Raw genomic sequence first — 20424 nt, 5'->3', positions numbered from 1 at the left:
CAAGCATTTTGGATAAGGGATACTCAACCTGTATATGGTAATAAGATGCACCATGCGTCCGCAGCATATATTAATGTTGGCATTTTAAATATTTATTAGAAATAATCTGAACTTCTCATGTTGAAGCTGATGCCCTGGAGGCAATTCTACCCATATCCAATGCTGCTTCTTCCAAGAACACTGCAGCCTGTTTCATATGTGCTATATGGGATTTTTGCTCTCTAGATGCCATTGAAAAAATCCCCCTCCAATGCATCAGCCCAGGTAGCCACTGCCTTTGCCATCCAAGCTGAAGCCATGGCTGGCCTTATGACTGCCCCAGACAGGGAAAAAATAGTTTAAAAAAAACCATCCACTCACCTATCCGTGACATCATTTAATGATGTTGAAGGCAAAGGTAATGTAGATTTTCGCACTAATTGAATAACATGCATCTCTACCTTGGGAGCTACTTCCCTTTTTAAACAATCCCCAGTGGGAAGAGGATAATTGGAATTCCATTTCCTAGGAATTCTAAACTTCTTCTTGGAGGCAGCCCAAGCTACTTCCATGATTTCAGTCAGTTGACATGACCCTGGAAACTCAGTCTTAACTGTTTTGGGATGTTTAAACACTGATGCCTTGGTTTTTAACACAGGATCTGCTGAATCCTCTAAGGATAGAATGGCTTTCATTGCTTTACTTAACTCAGCTATATCCACTGAGCTGAGACCTTCCTCCTCCTCTTCGTATGCCGAAGCAGAGTTTATTGAGCTTTCATCCTCCGATGAATACTCATCTGAAACATGTGTAGCCTGTGAGAATGAATATTTACTTACCACTGGCTTATCAGCCTGTTTCTTTTGAGAGGCTGCTGCTGGAAGTGATAAACCACAGGTGGGAAGCTGCATGTAAGGGTTAATCGTGTAACCTATCCCTGGTACAGGAGTTGGAATTATCCGTTCAGCTATATTGAGCAATGTCTGTGCAATCATAGCCCAAGGCGGATCGACCTTCACCTGAATCTGCCTTGTATTTTTTAAGAGACCCTGGTGAAAGCTAAAACAATTTGCACACAAACCATCCTGAACCAGATCCTGAGAGGTTAACCCAGCTTTGCAAAACAAACATGATATGAGTGTTGGTGTTGCTGTGAGTGTGTCTTCCTCACCTTTGCTGCTCTTAGACATGATAAATAATCAACACTTCCACAGTGTACTACACAATTTGTGACTGTAATCACTTTAAGCTTTTTAAAGTGACATAAAGTGACATACAGTCCAACCCTACCCAGCTATGTACCAGCATTGAGGATCGGAATAGAAAAAAACTGACAGAATATATAGTAAATTCAGCAATCACACTAGCAGTCAGTCACATGTTATACATTAGTATAATAAGCAATATGAGCACATCATCAACTACAACTAAATTTCAAGTATCAAAAAAATGGTGTGGAGAAGTCCTTCGTGGCGCTTCTAGTATGACGGTTGCTGCCTGCAAAGTCCACTGGTGACCCTATTCCAAAGGGTGTAAGTCATAGAAAGATCTGTGGTTTTTTGGACTAGATGGCGCTACCGTTCAAGAAGTGAAGGTGGGGGAAGTAGACAGGGGAGCTTATACTTAGCTTATAGTTGAGGTTAGGAATGTTCTGCTTCTGATGACCAGACGGGATACTCCAGCGTGCGTGGAAATTTTTTGGAGGAAAACAATGTGTAGTAAGGTCTTTCAAACGAATGGTTAAGTGTGCAAATATTTTAATTGATGTTCTATTCACTCGTGTTATGAGTGGTCTACCCGATATATATAAATCACAAGCAGTAGGAAACTGTTATACACACACCTTACTTACACAAGCATGAGTGTAGGAAAACCTATAACGGTATCTTTATTGATATTTCTTTGACTATATGGACAGATATAGTGGGAATTTCAAAAACAGCTGTCTCTGATATAGGGTCGGTAGGCAATTGCGTACCTAGCACTCACAGTTAGAACTGTTGTGGTCCTCATATAGCGGTTTCTTTATACGGTGGTCAAGGGGCGTTACTCCTCTCACTCCGGTATGATGATTCGATTGGGCACTCAACAGTATATGGAAGAATATAATACAAAACACAATATGTGTAATATCGTTATGGCTTCCCAAAATATCGCTGTGGAGTAATGTCATCTGGCAAAAACCCCTCGCAATAGTGACAGTGAGCAACAGGGGTATCTTTAGATCAAAGGAATTTTAACCCAAACACACCTGACTTACACAGAAAGGGTGCATGTAGGCTTATAAAGGTATCTTTTTCACAGTCACAGCTCAAATTCAACCAGTGAGAGCAAATGGATAAAACGGTGAGCAAATCGAATAAGACAGATCTCAACTTCAGATCCCAAGGCATGCCTTGATAAAGGGTCCCCACAGACCCGAAACGCGTTGGAAAGGAGGGGACACTATACTGGTGGATTTGGGTGCGGCACTCTGAAGGAAGGTAGGATCCCAAATTTTTATTTCATTTTATTTTAATGTTCCTCATCCTTGGGATCTGAAGTTGGCCACTCTTGATCCCAAGAGGCTCCTACTTCTCTTAGAATAGTTCGCACCCCCATGCAATATAGTCCTCAATACTTTATGTTGACATCCTTGTTTAATTTTTTGTACCGAATAAATATATTTTTTATGAATACGGTCGAAATGATGTTTAAAGAAACCACTATGGGAGGATCCCAGCTACTTGAATTGTGAGTGTTAGGTACGCTGATACCTATCTTATTTGATTTGCTCACCGTTTTATCCATTTGCTTTCACTGGTTGAATTTGAGCTGTGACTGTGAAAAAGATACCTTTATAAGCCTACATGCACCCTTTCTGTGTAAGTCAGGTGTGTTTGGGTTAAAATTCCTTTGATCTAAAGATACCACCTGTTGCTCACTGTCACTATTGCGAGTGGGTTTTGCCAGATGACATTACTCCACAGCGATATTTTGGGAAGCCATAACGATATTACACATATTGTGTTTTGTATTATATTCTTCCATATACTGTTGAGTGCCCAATCGAATCATCATATCGGATTGAGAGGAGTAACGCCCCTTGACCGCCGTATAAAGAAATCGCTATATGAGGACCACAACAGTTCTAACTGTGAGTGCTAGGTACGCAATTGCCTACCGACCCTATATCAGAGACAGCTGTTTTTGAAATTCCCACTATATCTGCCCATATAGGGGGTAATTCTGAGTTGATCGCAGCAGCAAGTTTGTTAGCAATTGGGCAAAACCATGTACACTGCAGGGGGGGGGGCAGATGTAACATGTGCAGAGAGAGTTAGATTTGGGTGGGTTATTTTGTTTCTGTGAAGGGTAAATAATGGCTGCTTTATTTTTACACTACAGTTTAGATTTCAGTTTGAACACACCCCACCCAAATCTAACTCTCTCTACACGTTACATCTGCCACACCTGCAGTGCACATGGTTTTGCCCAACTGCTAACAAAATTGCTGCTGCGATCAACTCAGAATTAGGCCCATAGTCAAGGAAATATCAAGAAAGATACCGTTATAGGTTTTCCTACACCCTTGCTTGTGTAAGTAAGGTGTGTGTATAACAGTTTCCTACTGCTTGTGATTTATATATATCGGGTAGACCACTCATAACACGAGTGAATAGATCATCAATTAAAATATTTGCACACTTAACCATTCGTTTGAAAGACCTTACTACACATTGTTTTCCTCCAAAAAAATTTCCACGCACGCTGGAGTATCCCGTCTGGTCATCAGAAGCAGAACATTCCTAACCTCGACTATAAGCTAAGTATAAGCTCCCCTGTCTACTTCCCCCACCTTCACTACATTTCAAGTATGTAGGAGAACATATTACTGAATCATGTTTAAACAGATCTACCGTATTCAGACGCATAGCAAAAGAAACAGTAATAGTATACAGACTTATATGCAATAGGCACTTATCTAACTATTCATACTCAAAAGGTAGAGACTTAGGGGGTCAAATCGGCAATTCTGCGCATGCGGCGCAATGCGCACGCGCGACGTACTTTCACAACGGCCGATGTAGTTTCACACAGGGTCTAGCAAAGCTTTTCAGTCGCACTGCTGACCACAGAGTGATTGACATGAAGTGGGCGTTTCTGGGTGTCAACTGACCGTTTTCAGGGAGTGTTCGGAAAAACGCAGGCGTAGCTGGGCGAACGCAGGGTGTGTTCATGACGTCAAAACAGGAACTAAACAGTCTGAAGTGATCGCAAAGCGCTGAGTAGGTATTGAGCTACTCTAAAACTACACCAAAAAATGTTGCCGCCGCTCTACGATCCTTTTGTTCGCACTTCTGCCAAGCTAAAATACACTCCCAGTGGGAGGTGGCATAGCGTTTGCACGGCTGCTAAAAACAGCTAGCGAGCAAACAACTCGGAATAACCACCGTAGTGCTATATTACCCGTACTCAGTAGAGTGGGATAAAGGGAGACTCACCCCGCTTCCAGAACCGATCAATACGTTTGCGAATGCTGAGTTAATCCAGACGCTACTAGTGTACACTGCCTCTCCATAAACCTATAGTGAACACAGACACACCAGTCACACAGCTGCCTATGTTGCAACTGGGTCCCCTTCATATACCGCGTTTCAGATGGAAGCAGGAAAACAGTTCATGGCGAAAGACCCGGAGGAAACTGGTCAAGAACCGGGGGGGGGGGGGAGGGGCGACCAGGAGAGTGTCTGACTCCCCACTGCTGACATCAACCCTAGGGATCGCGGACTCATACTATTCCTGGAGCCTATGATCCCTAAGGTCCAGCGCTGGTGCACCCGATATGGCAGCAGCGTCAGTGACTGCTTTGTAGTCTCCACAAAAACAGTGCAACTGTGTCCGTATTCTCCTTCTAAGTGTAACCGATGCCTTACCTTCTCCCAGTGCTCCGGCCACAGCCTGGTAACGTCTGCTGGACCTGCTAGTATATCCGACACAGATGCCCGCCGAAACAGCACTGTACTCGTGGGTAAGCGTTGTCGCGACCCGGCGGAGAGTTGTTGGAGCAACTCTTTCTAAGGTACATATAAGATGCTTTTTAGAAAGATCACTCAAGAAAAAATAGTAAGACTATAAAAATAAAATAAGAAAGCTTACGGCTGCTAAGAACCAGCAGCCCTCTGACCATGGTCCAGCTCCTGCCGCACCAAACATAAAACTGATTTGCCTGAGCCAGGAGTCGGGGATATATGGACGGGCCTGTTGCATTCTGGGAGGCCAAAAAGCTTTGACTGATTGGTGCAAATCTGCTGTTGTTTCATCATATTCCAATGTTATCCTGTTGATAACCTGTGGACCCTGCCAGAGAAAAGGAGATTTATGGCAAGAACTTACCTTTGTTAAATCTCTTTCTGCGAGGTACACTGGGTTCCACAGGGAATAACATCGGGGTGTAGAGTAGGATCTTGATCCGAGGCACCAACAGGCTAAAAGCTTTGACTGTTCCCAAGATGCACAGCGCCGCCTTCGCTATAACCCCGCCTCCATGGACAGGAGCTGTTTTATTAACCAGTCCAATGCAGGTAAGAGACGATAATCGTTAGTAGCCACATATACCACATTCTCACGACAGGAGAAGGTACCAGCGGCTAATGCCATACAAACCCAAAGAAGCTAAGTGTGTCAGGGTGGGCGCCCTGTGGAACCCAGTGTACCTCGCAGAAAGAGATTTAACAAAGGTAAGTCCTTACCATAAATCTCCTTTTCTGCAGCGGGGTACACTGGGATTCCACAGGGAATAACATCGGGGATGTCCTAAAGCAGTTCTTCATGGGAAGGGACGCACTGTAGTGGGCACAAGAACCCGGCGTCCAAAGGAGGCATCCTGGGAGGCGGAAGTTACAAAGGCATAGAACCTTATGAACGTGTTCACTGAGGACCACGTAGCCACCTTGCACAATTGTTCAAGGGTCGCACCACGTATGGCCGCCCAAGAAGGTCCAAAAGACCGAGTAGAATGGGCTTTGATGGTAGCAGGAGCTGGAACACCAACCTTACCTAAAGGTAAGGCCTGGAATTGAAAATGTAGGTTGCCACTAGCAAACCGCAGGTATTGCTGAGGTGACACTGCAATAGGAATATGCAGGTAAGCATCCTGTATGTCCAGGGATACCATATAGTCCTTGGGCTCCAAAGCCAGAACAATAGAGCAAAGCGTTTCCATACCGAATTTGGAAACTTTCACATATTTGTTCAAAGACTTGAGGTTGAGAATAGGCCGAGGAACCATTTGGTTTCGGGACTAGTAACAGTGTGGAATATTACTCCCCGTCTCTCAGAGCCAGAGGCAACGGTACTATCACTCCTATATCCAGGAGAGATTATACCAATATGGAGAGTTTTTGCTTTTACCTGATCCAAAGGGATGTTTGTTGAGCAAAACTGATGAGGGGGACTTTCTTGAAAGAGATGGAGTATTCGTGAGTGACGACTTCCCTTACCCAGGCGTCCGAAGTGGTCTGTAACCACACCTGAGCAAACCGTAGAAGTCGGCCTCCCACCCGGGTATCCCCCAGGGGGAGGCCCGCCCCGTCATACAGCAGGCTTGTCTGGTTTGGAAGCAGGCTGATGGGCAGCCCAGGCACGATTAGGTTTGGGCTTAGAGGTTTTGGAAGTGCAAGCCTGTTTTGGGTACGCCTGACCCTTTGCTTTACATGGAGGTCGAAAGGAATGAAAGGAAGTACTCTTAGCCCTCGGAGCCGAACGTGAAGTACTAGGCAGACATGCAGTCTTACCTGAAGCGAAGTCAGCAACAATATTGTTGAGATCTTCCCCAAAAAGAATGTTTCCCTTAAAAGGGATCACCTCAAAGTTCATTTTAGAGTCCAGATCTATGGACCAGGACCGTAACCAGAGTATCTGGCGAGCCAGAATAGATGTAGTAGACGCTTTGGCCGCCAGGATACCTAGATCAGATGCCGCCTCCTGAATATAATGAGAGGCTGTAATAATGTATGAAAGACACTGTCTAGCATTATCAGGAAAATCAGATGGTAGTTCCGCTTCAACTTCCTGAACCCAGACCTCTATAGCCTTAGCAGCCCAAGAGGCCACAATAGTGGGCCTATGTACAGCTCTGGCAAGTGTAAATGGACTTCAAGCAACCTTCCACACGCTTACCCATCTGTTCCTTCAGCGAGGTGACGGTAGTGACAGGCAGAGCAGAGGACACCACCAGACGTGCAACCTGTGAATCCACCGGCGGAGGTGTTTCCCAAGTTTTACTTAACTCTGCAGCGAAGGGATAACGGGCTAGCATCTTTTTAGAAAGAGCAAATTTCTTTCCTGGATTTTCCCAGGATTCCTGATGAATATCAACCAAGTGGTCAGAATGAGGTAAAACTAATTTAGTAACATTCTGACGTTTAAACTTATCTGGTTTCTTAGAGGTAGCTGGAGGCTTTTCGTCATCATCGATTTGAAGCCTCCAAGAGGTCAGGAACATCCACATGTGTCAGAGATTCCCCATCAGAAGCATCTGCATCAGTGTATGAAGGGTCAGTGTAAGCGCCATCTTCATTGGATGAGGTATCCAAAACATGTGTGGATTGTGAGGAAGTAATGGCCCGTTTAGATGACACCTTGGTCTTAGATCGGGGAGAGTCAGGATTTTGCTTAGCCAGAGACCAATTTAATTGCTGTAACTGAGAGGACAGAGTATCTGCCCATGGCGGATTAACTGTAGGGACAATATGTGGCTGTAATGGCACAGGAGGTCCCATAGGGGGCGCAAGTCTAGTTACTAGCGTAGTCAGTAAATTAGAGAAAGCAGCCCAAGGTGCGTCTTGATTTGCCTCAGTTGCTGCAGACTGACCATGGGGTATAGTACCCCCAGCTGCTATGTTTTCCTCCGAGTAATCCATGGCGTTAGCACTGCATGGTGCAGTATCAGCCATAGATCAACCACCCTGTTTAGCAGACATTATTGGAAGCGTAACCTTAGGGTGTAATAGTACAATATAAGCAGACAAATTACCTGACCAAAAAAATCCTGTATAGTGACTGCAAAGCAGAGCACAAACAGAGGATTTAAGAGGTATGTGGTAACTGTAAGAGAGAGAAAAGTACCAAAGTAGTATATCCTGTGAAACTATTTATGAGGACCCTGATGCACTTAGCCCCCCTCAGAGTACAGAATATAGGGACAGCAATATGTGCGGGATACACGAAATAGAAATCACACAGCAGCTATTAGCACAGTCACATATACAATGCAGAAATTATTACCAACAATAAAACTGCACTGGACTAGCAACACTAAGTACAAACTGTACCACTAAGTAAAGCTATATAGATATAACAAGGCACAGTAAAGACTGGATGTATATCACAGGATACTTGTACTAAATATTCATATAGTTATGCACTTGTTCTTAACGAACACTGTCTAAATGACATGTAGAATACTTTAGTGTCCTGTAAATGCACAGCGCTGATGAGACAGGCGGCTTTACAGAGGAGACATTGTCCAGCAGTCCCAGAATCACCTCGGCATGTGTGTAATGGCGCCCAAACGCTGACAGGCAGTGAGGGAGACAAATATGCAGCCCCAGGGCAAGGACATTTGCAGTAAATGGTGGCTGGGGGAGAGGCTACAGTTCAGAGCCTTATCCCCTTGCTAGACTTCACCACTGGGTGCTGCAGCGCCTACTAAACTGGATTATGAGGTGATCAGACCTGTGCCCCTTGCCCTGGAGGTCTATTGGGGTCCCTGTACAGCCAGTGTCCACGCCAGCTTGGACGTCTCCTAGAGAACACAGCGGATTGCTGTTTTCAGCAGGTCCTGTCTGGGGGACCCACTTACCTCCTCCCTGTGATGTAGCCACGTGATCCTGGAGAATAGTGGCAAGTGTGTGCCTGAAGAGAAACCAGAGCCCTCTGCTGCAAGTACCCGGCAACCAGGGTGCGGGAGAATACAGCACCAGGCACCAACTTACAAACCGAGCTCCTGTGCACGGAGACAGGGTTATAGAGGAGGCAGCACTGTGCATCTTGGGAACAATCAAAGCTTTTAGCCTGTTGGTGCCTCAGATCAAGATCCAACTCTACGTTATTCCCTGTGAAACCCCATTGTACCCCGCTGCAGAAAGTGTCCAATAGGAGGCCCCACTAATAACTGCGATCTCTCCCCTCAGCCTAATACAGAGGAACAGAGCTGGCAGCCTGCGGCAGTAGGAAGCGCTATCTGTGGCCGGGAGCAGTGAGCTACAGCAGCAGAGCGGTCTCCCCACAGAAGCTGTCGGCAGCTGAAGCAATACAACACCGCATTAGAGCTGTGTTTGCAGTCTCCCTGTGAACTCCCCCTCCATGACAGCAGCCGAGCATGGCTATACACAGGGGAGAGGCAGCATTGTGGCTGTCTGCAGCTGGGTAGCGGACTAGCAGCTGAGCAGGGGAGACTTAAACATGCAGTCCCACACATGACAGGGAAGCATGAGCTGAGCACCCCGCTCCCCAGTTACCAATTCACATGTATAATTCCTGCTCATTACCTGTTGTAAGTGGAGGCTATGACCGGGCTTCTCTCCTGCAGCCCGAGGTCACTGTCAGCTACTGCTGATTAGGTCTAAGGCGAGGCTCCTCCCCTGAGCACCAAGGAGCCGGTTGCTGCACAGCCAGACCCATGCTTCTTTGTAAGCTGGAAAGGGTTTGGAAATTGTAAAGAGGAAAGTCTTTAAAAAAGACTAGTGTGGAGAAGACTAATGTGTACCTTCCCGGTGAGGAACAAGAAACCCAGAGGTACCTTTGAGTGTGTGGAGGGTTACCAATTTAAATGTGCCTATTCCTGCTAACACCCTGTCCATATCCCAAGAGTACTCCAGTGACCCCTAGTGGATAAAGAAGAAAGGCATTATGTTCTAATGTGCACTACACAAACTGATGACAGCAGTGACAATCAACTGCTGACAATAAACACTAGTCGCAAGGTTAGGGTATATGCTTGTGTACCAAGTTGTTCTCAGGTGTCTGGTGACTGAAGTTTTGCTTATTTCAGCAGGATAGCTGGCTTCTAGGCTGAGGCAAGGTCTGATGTTGTCTTGAAAGGATCCTTTCAATAAAACATACCAGCCCTCCAATATATCTTCCCTGTCAACTCTTGAACTGCTCTCCTTGGAGGACCATCCACCCCCCTCTTGTTCCTCCCTTGCATCAGAGCACTGGTGACAATAGATATTTCTCAAAGTTCTTTTGCTAGGAATTTGGCAGGTAAGGAAACCTATTACACCACCATTTTACTCTAGCCAGCCACAAAGATGTATTTCTAGTAATTCTTAGGTTACAGATAGCATAAAGAAAGGGGGCATTGTAATTAATCAGTGTACCTTTAGGCTACTTGATGTTTGTAGGTTATTGAACACGCTCCCTGGATTGTAACACAGGAGGCTGCATTATGGAATGATCATACATTGGACATCCAGAACTTAATTTGCAGTTAGAAGGGGAGAGCATGCATTGTTTATATGTGCTAGCTCTGTACCATGTAACACCCAAGTTTATGGGTACTTACATTGTTGCTCACATTGGCCATAGAATGGATGACTACAACCAGTATGTTCTTCCTAGGTTTAGGTTCTTTGATTCTCTCCCATGGTCCAGGATAAATAGGCATCCAATATTTGCCTTTGTGAGCACCTGGATTTGGTCAATTCCCATGTCCCCTTGTAATACACTCCATTAACCAGGTTAATGGAGTGTATTCTACTCTATGGCTTCTGCTCCAGGGTTATCCTGCACTCTGAATCAGCAAATATTGCAATCGGTGACCATCTTAGATTTTAGTACACTTTGTGCATGGTACATATGTACCATGCACAAAGTGTACTAAAATCTAAGATGGTCACCGATTGCAATATTTGCTGATTCAGAGTGCAGGATAACCCTGGAGCAGAAGCCATAGAGTAGAATACACTCAATTAACCTGGTTATTAAGACTTCAATAAAACCATGCTTCCCCTTCCATGCCAATCAGCATTTGCTGTCAGACCTTACCACACAAAATACTTGTAGAATAACTTTATTGGAGGCAAAAATATAGCAGAGAAACCAGAGGATTTAACAAATAAAACATGTATAGAGGAGAGTGCATGAAGCAGGACATGAAGGTTTGAGATCAGTCATGGCTCTCCCCTAGAGTGTGTTTGTCAAAGAGGTATTCAGCCATGCCATTCTGTGGGGCTCCCATTCTGCGCAGGTTGGTCACATGGTCTCCCAGCTCCTTCATGGACTTCACCTGCTCATCCAAGTAGTGGGTTTCCAGGAAGTCACAGAGCTGTGGAGGAGAGATTAAAGTACTTCAAGATCACTTTATACAAAAAACCCAGAAACATTTGAGACATGTGACAGCACCCAGTTAGCTACAGTAGTTTACCCACCCAAGGCTACCCATTTAGCCCTGAAGCTGGAACTTTATTGAAAACAAATCTGTGAGAAGACCATTTTTTCCTTTGTTTTTGCAGCTGTGGCACATGTATGTATGTTTAAACAAACTTACAGCTGGTCTGCAGCATAAAGGACTTGCCTGGGCCATGAAGCATTGCAGTTTGGATAGGAAATGTTGGCAGATGGTTTGGTGGACCAAAGAACCAACATTTGAACAGCTCTGTTTAACACTAGGATTTAGTTAGCCGTCAAGCAAGAGGACAGTTTCTCAGCATGTGTCGATTACTAAATGGTGACTGGCATCCTGGCTTGTTCGAGTCCAAGTTTGAAAGGTCAATGCCTTGAATAGCAATATACCCCCTATGGTTTGCCATTAAAAGCACTGCCCTTTTCAATTTTAGGCTTAAACACTGGGTAGTGCAGCTTTTACAAGCCATAAGTTCTTAAATGAATCCAAGTGACCAGTTTCCAAGCCAGGAGGAGTTGATGTCTGCAGCCTCTCTGGATCCCTAGTTGGCAACCTGAATCAAAAGGCCTTCCCTAGCATTTTGCAGCACCATGCTGTGTATAGTTTGTCAGAGGTTCATCCTACAGCATGTTGATGACCCAATACATATCAGCCTGTGTCACAACCACTTATGGAAAGGAACAAGACTGTAGGCTTCAAACCAGGAAATTAAAAGCAGTTTCCAGACAAACTTCAAATTGGTTTGGGATGAACCACACCGAAGTGTGAGAGCAACAGACAACTGCAACACTTATGGGAACTATTGCAAAGCACTTACCCAGCAATATAAGTGTTCAATTTAGAAATAAACTCACAGGTGTTTGGCTGTTCTGGCTACTTTAGCAACATTTCATCTAAATTTGCCTCAAACAGAAGGATTCTATGAGCAGACAGCCAATTGTTTAATACATTCATCTCTGTATACTAATGGTGTGTACAGAGATATTTTCTTACGATTTTGACTATATAGTCAAAATCATAAGAAGTTACTGCAGATCACAAGGTGAAAGTCACCTTGTGATCCAGATGCAGTTGGCATTGCAAGCATAGTCAAAATTGACTTGCCTGCACAGTCTCATAGAAAAAGTCAAAATCACACAGTCCGTATCGCAAGCACAGTCACCTAGCTCCTGTCACATAGTGAGAATCGGGGTTAGCCTGAATCTGACTGTGTATGCACCTTAAGACATACTGTGCAAGTGCCAGTAAAAACTAGAAAAGTTCTAAGACTTAACGAGCACTGTTCATCCTCGTGATAACCTACACCAGTACAACTGCATTTTAAGGCTTGCCCTGTATTGCATAAGAGAAAGGACCAACTAGAGCAGGGGATAAGCAGCCTACCAGCTGCTGTAGAACTACACATCCCAGCATTCCCTGCTGTAGTTTTACCATTTGGCTATGCTAGGTTGCATGGCATGCTGGGATGTATGGCTTATGACAGCTGGAGGGTCAATCACCCACCCGTGAACTAGGGCCATGCAACGAGTAACTGCCTTCTAACAAGACAGTTGTAGTTTCAATGACAAAATGACAAATTCAATACACATTTCCCTCCAGCTCCAGTCTTACTCACATGAGGGTCATTCCGTTCAGTTGCCAGTTTGTGCAGATCCAATAGGGATTGGTTAACATTTTTCTCCAGCTGCAGGGCACATTCTAAGGCTTCCAAACCACTGCCCCACTCATCCCGATCTGGCTTCTGTAATCAGATGTCAGCACTAGTCAGATTGGTAACAATTGCCTATCCAGTAACAAATGCTAGAGCCATGCTAAGGCTGGCCCAGTATAGAATTCCAATGAACAAAGCAAGACACCATCACCTCAAATAAGCCGTGTGCACAATTAAGACTATCCATCCATAATAAGTAAATTAATTGTTACTACTAAACATACCAATAGCCAGTCAAAAAATATATCCATACGAGGCACATTATAGTGAGTAGGTGTCAGGTCATTGGTATAAGTATATGGGAAACAGGCAGGGAAGTCTGTACTTGTCTTCAGTTTCCCCAGCGAACTCATACTTTGATGTATATGGCCAGTTGCATATGAATTAAAAGTGCAACTTTAGACTTCACATGATAACTGAAGCCGGACAGCTCTAGAGAGCAGCTGCCATAGAAACCGTAATTGCATGTTCATGGAAATTCCCCATGGTGTATAGATGCAGACTGCTCAGCATATGCACAAACACTGCAGATATACTGGTAGACAAGAGGCCAACACCCTATTTCAAAACAAAGGGCCTCATGCAAGGTTGATTGCAAAACATTTTCCTCTAATGGGCAAAACCATGTGCACTGCAGGTGGGGCAGATATTACAGAGAGTTAGATTTGGGTGGGGTGTGTTCAAACTGAAATCTAAATTGCAGTGTAAAAATGAAGCAGCCAGTATTTACCCTGCACAGAAACAATATAACCCACATCTAACACTCTGCACAGATTAGATCTACCCCACCTGTAGTGCACATGGTTTTGCCCATTAGAGGAAAATGTTTTGCAATCAACCTTGAATTAGGTCCAGAGAACCAATTAGTTTATCCATTCAGATTTGTGTACTCTGCCAGATTGTGCCCAGTCATGTCATCTGGGAACAGGACAATTTATTAGTCTTATTAAAAAGGAGTCTGATTTTCAGAGTAAGAACAAACGTTAACATTTCCATCTTTATAGCTGACAGACATCTAAAAATAACCCTAAATGGAAAGAGTTTGCCATCAAGTTGCTGTATCCAGTAATGTGAAACATACTGCCAAAAGCAGCATTATTGGGTTATGAGCATTTACAGCATGGTCATCCAGCTGTTGTGAAACTACAAGTCCCAGCATGCTTTTCCAGCTGATCAGTGAACGGTATGCTGGAAGAGTTGTGTTTTGTGGATCTCTTTAATCAGAGGCGAGTTAATCTGTTTTGTTGGGTAGGTAGTTCACACTAAAAAGGAGCGCTTAATTTGGTTGGAACGCACATACCTGTAAAGAAATTGTTTTTAGTTAGTAAAATGTTTAGGCTCTTTTGTGAAATGGTGGTGGAACGGAGACAATTATTATTGTAACTGTGAATTGTGCCGGACAGTCTTTTTGCCAAACTATCCCTGCTGTCCCTATCAGTACCTCTTGCGGCTTGCTGTTAGATGGTCTCAGCGCGCTTCAGCATGTGTCACGGGTGTTATGTATTCCGTCTTCCCCGTTGCTTGCGGCTGGTCCGGCTCCGTGTCTCTCGAGCGGCTTGATTGCTTGGACGCGTGTCAGCGTCTCGGCTGTCAGTGTTTGCATACACTGTTCTCCTAGGAGACACTTGGTGCAGAGACGGAGAACAGTGTATACAAACACTGACAGCCGAGACGCTGACACGCGTCCAAGCAATCAAGCCGCTCGATAGACACGGAGCCGGACCAGCCGCAAGCAACGGGGAAGACGGAATACATAACACCCGTGACACATGCTGAAGCGCGCTGAGACCATCTAACAGCAAGCCGCAAGAGGTACTGATAGGGACAGCAGGGATAGTTTGGCAAAAAGACTGTCCGGCACAATTCACAGTTACAATAATAATTGTCTCCGTTCCACCACCATTTCACAAAAGAGCCTAAACATTTTACTAACTAAAAACAATTTCTTTACAGGTATGTGCGTTCCAACCAAATTAAGCGCTCCTTTTTAGTGTGTATTTTTGTCTTTATTGGATGGAGCTGCTATCATAAACATAAGCGCAGTCATCATTTTATTTTACTATGGGTAGGTAGTTATCCCACAAAAAAAAAAATCCTCAAAACATGGCCTGTTGGGGAACCTCAAGTGTTGAGGAGCACAATTCTATATTAATAGAAACACAAAACTACACGTTTACCCACCTTCACGTCCTGCAGGAAAATCCGTCCCCCACGTTGGTTCTGCTGTTTCATAAGTTTCTCTGCATGTTCACGCTCCTCATGGGATTGGTGCAGAAAGTATTTTGCAAAGTTCTTTAATGCCACGTCATCACGATCAAAGTAATAAGACTAAGGTAAGAAAAGCAACGCAAACGTTAGGGACAATGTACAGCAGGAAAAAAAGGAGACAAATTTGCAAACACTGCAGTTTCAGACTTGTAACAACTTACCCAATGTCATTCGTTTTTCCTGTTACAATTAACTCAGTGTAGAGCCTAAGCCATTGAGCTACTTACATTTTCTACCATACTTCATACCCTTGAACAGGGTTTCCCCAAACACTGTTCTCAAGGCAGCCTATCAATGGCTCAGATTTATTAAGCCAGAGTGATAAATAGCACAGTGATAAAGTACCAACCAATCAGCTCCCAAGTCATTTTTACAACAGCCTGAATCATGGCAGAGCTGGTTGGTACTTTATTCCTGTGCAATTTATCACTCTCCAAGTCTTAATAAATCTGGGCCAGTGTTTTATTATCAGACACAGAAGGTATAATCAAACTGGCCGAGGTACTACTCAGTCACCTGTGCCACTACCATTTGCGCTACTAAAGCAGCTGTTCTAGAAAAGTTTAATTGTCAAGTATTTTATTCTGCTCAGGGACATTGATCTTTGTGCCTGCACATCAGCTATATAGAGCTTTGGAATTAACACTGATCTGGGTAAAGGGTCAGTTGGCAATAAAACAAATTTGTAACAGTTTGAGGTTAAAAAATAAACCCCAAAAAGATAATTTGTCCATAGAGCTCAACCTATTTGTTGTCTCCTACACCATTATTTATACAACTAATTTTAACTGTTGTGAATGTCAGGTGTTATTTTGCATTCTTTTTTTACTATAGCATGTGCTATACCCTTCATAATCCTCATCCATTAGGAATTTGTCTAGCCCATTTTTAAAATTGGCAGAGTCTGCCATTACTACTCAGGCAGGGAATTCTAAATACACCGTTCTTACTGTGAAGAAAACTTTTCATCTCTGTGTGCAAAATTCTCTCCTCTAACCTAAGCAGAGGTCCACGAGTCCCCTGTGTGGATCTTATCAAGATGATATTGTCCACAAGCTCTGCTATATTCTCCCTTTATATATTTGTAAATGTTAATCATGTCCCCTCTTACTCTCCTCTTTTCTAGTGTAAACATACCTAGCAAGCCTTTCCTTGTATTCCAAGCATCTCCATCCCCTTAATCAGTTTGGTCACCCGCCTCTGAACTCTAGTACTGGGAGATCCTTTTTGTAGTACAGTGCCCAAAATTATGAGGTATAAAAATAAAGTGCCTAGTCAATGTTCGTAGAAGCCTGTTCAGTGGTCAGTTTAGGAGTGCACCCAATTAAATCCCAATGCATTTTATAAGACTCTAGATGGTTTCAGTATTCAATACTGGCAGCCATCAGTATACAGGCAGCGAAAAGAGCGCTAGAAAGCCCCTTGCAGGCTCATTGCTCTCACCACGCTGCAGGCACAGTGGCTTGCCACAGGTTATATTCTCCCTCTATAGGTGTCATGAACACCCACAGAGGGAGAAGAAACTGTGGCACCAGGATTCTGCCAGCGACATTTTACTACTAGTCAGGATTCCGGCATCAGCATTGTGACCTCTGGAAACCAGACTAGCAGTAATGCTACTGCATCCCCTCCAGATGCAAGCCATATTATTCAGCACTGAAAGATTTCTATGGGTCAAGTCAGTGTAGAGTTCAGCACGCTGTTATGTCAAAAACTAAAGGGTATTTGATCACGAGAGTCAGCATTCGCCAAGTGCCCAGCACAATGCTGTCTTGCCATGCTAAGGGCAGAACACAGCACCTTTTTTTCCCCGCTCACTCACCTGGAGGGATGCAAGAAGAAATCCTCTTGTTTGGCTTCATATCACACTGAATTGGATAGCACTGGGAGCTAATTAACTAGTTAGCATGCTTATATTAGCAGTCACTGCTTTTGTCAGGATTTATGTAAGTGTCAAAACAAATCTGCTTGTGTTTAGACAAAGAAAGCCTTCACATGTTTGTCTTAAGGATAAGAGATTTGATAGCACTAAAGCTGCCACTGCAACTATATGGATTAACAAAATAACTGAACTATTCCTTAATACCAGTATTTTGATTCTGCTCTTCAATACTGCATTACGGCCAGCAGAGAGCACTACAATCAGATCTCCCACCCATGCATCGCACATACCCCTCCCACCACACGTACACAAGTCTTGGAGGTCATTATGTCTTTGTATATGAATGTACGCGCACAAGGCAAGAACATGATATATCATCTTTACAGTTAATGATTTCAGTGCAACTACCATCATATAGGACTACAGCAGCCAGTAAACCCAGGCTCTGAAAACATAGCTTGTGAAATCCACAGCACTAAACAAAATAAAAAACCACACACTTTAATGAAGTGTTATGAGACCTATCTGTAAACATACTGTATGTTTCCACCGAGACTTTAGCCATGCCTGTGGAAGCTACTATGCCTGTATTCAGACATGACAAGCATGAATGTGCAAAAGATGACCCATGACACAGAATAACCATTCTTAGTACATATAAGTGGAACCCAAAACTATTTTTGAATGTTATTCCTGAACAGAAACAGCATGGGTTTCATGTGCATCTGCTAATAGGCTGTGATCTGCTTCACCAATGTTAGTCCGCACCACCATGTGTTTTAGACTGATAACAGAACATACACATGTGATAAGGCCAAGCCACTGGCCCTACCAGCTTTCACTCAGTTAATGCAGCAGGTGTACCAGTGCACTGGAAGATAGGAGAATGCAAAGCAGACCCTGACCTCTATTATGGAGCATGTAGTCACACTTGCATACCCAAAGGTGCATCACAGACCGTTCCTAATGGCACAGAGGCCTCTTACATGCAGCATAGGAGGAGATATTATGTAGATCAGACAAGGAGGTACCACAGCCCACAAGTATTTGTATAATAATGATCCACTCCCTAGCAGTTATTACAACCAATAAAAAGTGTCATACCACACAGGTAGGGGGAAGGGGATTTACACTGTATTTTGCACCAGGGATAGCTGTGACAAAGTTTAAACTAGGACCAGTCATTTCATGCACACAGTTGCAGAGTTATGCTCACTATAGAGTGATTTGTACAAGCAACAATGGGGCAGATGTATTAACCTGGAGAAGGCTTAAGGAAGTGATAAATGCAAGGTGATAACCAGCCAATCAGCTCCCATATGTAAATTAACAGTTAGGAGCCAATTGGCTGGTTCATCATCACCTTGCACTTAACACTGCTTTATCACTTCCTTATACAGGTTAATACATCTACCCCATTATCTGGACCATTGGCTCATGAGTACAGCAAATATGTCTGAAAGTCATTCAGACACGTCAGGTCAGCCCTGCAATATGGCCAGTGCTGATCCATCAGTAGATCTGCTTGTGTACAAGCTACTGCCAACCGGACCTATAGGCTGGCCACAGGAACCGCCATCAATGTCACTCACTACCTATTCCTGTGGACAGATATGCTAACCAGCAGATTGGCAATAGATTAGTTGGCACATCAGGCAGACAGTATATCCATTTGGCCACCAAGTACCCAGCCTTAGGCACTTTTCACACTAGCCAGCAGAGCAAGCTACTGGACAGCTTTTTGCCATGCCAGGCTTGTAAGGAATACTCAGCCCAATGGGTCCTCACACAACCCAGTCACTATGCTGCAGCCAGATCTACCCACTGATCAACAACTGCCAGGCCACGACATCCCTGAAGGCAGTGGATTGAGGGTGTGAATCACCCCATACATACTTTTTTGCTGCTGCACATAGCATTAAACATGGCTCAGAGTTTGTGTGAAAGGGCAGCGACAGCCAACAAAGAACTGGTTGGCTTTTGCCAGCCAGGACATACCAGCATGTGTGAAAGGTGCTTTAGGGTAATGCTGTATGCACTTACAATAAAGGCACCAGATCACAGCCATCAACATGATTTTTTGGAGGGATCCTGTTAATACATAATGCCTCCAGAAGCAAAACAAATGATACATGCAAGGAAACAGCCTCTGCATGAGCAGGATCTGCAATGCCCATCCCTACACCTGATCCCATGCCAGACTGGAGTACATAAAGCATCTCGTTTGCTTAGAGAGATTATGCGCCAGGTAATAAGAGCCAGCAGTACTTTGCCCAGAGGAACAGGACTACCTTAGCACAGGTACCTAGTGCCAGGTGTGCAGCCCATAAGCACTAGAAGACACTGCCAGCCACAGATAAGCTGTACTACAAGGCCCAGCATGCCATGGCAGTCACTTCATACCCACAGCACGCTGGAACTGGCAGGGTAACAGAGGAGAGCCCTTCGTTGCCTGCCTACATAGCAATGCCTGCCCAGCCCACCCTGCAGCGTGACTCCCCCCAGGACATAAGAGCAGATAGCGGATGGCGCAGGCAGAATACGAACCATGGATAGGTACACATAGGAGGCATACAGCTCCAGGTTGACCTGGCGGTTGATTGCAGCCTCGCAGTCCTGGTGGAAGTTCTGGCGGATCTGGGAGCTCATGATGTCTGGTTGAGGGTTCCGTCCAAGCACTGTTGAAGCGGGAACCGCACTGTATGTATCCTCACACGATGCAGCAACAGCGATCTATCTGACGCAGTAGCCCCAGCCACTGCCTTTTATACTGGCGTTACGTCACCACCAGCCCAAGCGCTGCCAGGGGAACTGTCCCGCCCCCTGCTAGTGGCTGCTGGGCGCGGGAGTTGAATGCCAGCCGCCATCTTTTTCCAGGGCAGTTGTCGTTTTATTTGTACAGTTTTGTTGTATCTAATCACAGAGCATAATCATTCATCATGGTGATAGAGACACATGGGGAGGCTACGTGTGACTGCCACCCGCGCCTGAATCTTGCGCTTTTAGTTCAGTTGTATGTGGGCCGCTGCCCTTTGTAAAGATGGCGCCATGATGTTTACTTAACATGGAGTCTGACGTACAAGATCAACATTTCTGTAATGTCATATCTTGTCAGATCATATTTTGCTGTCTCTGCGTATACTACTTGCCTGGGAAACTACAGACATTATTATTACTGCATACAAATAGTACTGG

General features: G+C 44.5%; 1 protein-coding gene across 1 annotated transcript; it reads right to left on the bottom strand.

The window, feature by feature from the left end:
• Positions 1-11019: 11019 nt before the first annotated feature.
• Positions 11020-19980, bottom strand: FTH1 (ferritin heavy chain 1). The gene is made up of 4 exons (XM_063944394.1): positions 19777-19980; positions 15261-15407; positions 12984-13109; positions 11020-11290 (listed from the first exon to the last, which is right to left on the bottom strand). The coding sequence occupies exons 1-4, from the start codon at positions 19876-19878 to the stop codon at positions 11132-11134; spliced, it is 534 nt and encodes a 177-aa protein (XP_063800464.1). The 5' UTR covers positions 19879-19980; the 3' UTR covers positions 11020-11131.
• Positions 19981-20424: the final 444 nt, after the last annotated feature.

This window comes from Pseudophryne corroboree, chromosome 11 (assembly GCF_028390025.1).
Source record: "Pseudophryne corroboree isolate aPseCor3 chromosome 11, aPseCor3.hap2, whole genome shotgun sequence".
Classification (NCBI taxonomy): Eukaryota; Metazoa; Chordata; class Amphibia; order Anura; family Myobatrachidae; genus Pseudophryne; species Pseudophryne corroboree.
This window is presented reverse-complemented; position numbering and strand designations above follow the sequence as displayed.

What these genes read in the sequence shown, in the direction of transcription:
- FTH1 (XM_063944394.1), bottom strand. Translation starts at nt 19,878, where the DNA reads ATGAGCTCCCAGATCCGCCAGAACTTCCACCAGGACTGCGAGGCTGCA. An exon ending in CCTATGTGTACCTATCCATG is followed by an intron (nt 15,408 to 19,776) that starts GTTCGTATTCTG and finishes TTCTTACCTTAG; the next exon opens with TCTTATTACTTTGATCGTGA. An exon ending in TTTTCCTGCAGGACGTGAAG is followed by an intron (nt 13,110 to 15,260) that starts GTGGGTAAACGT and finishes ATCTGATTACAG; the next exon opens with AAGCCAGATCGGGATGAGTG.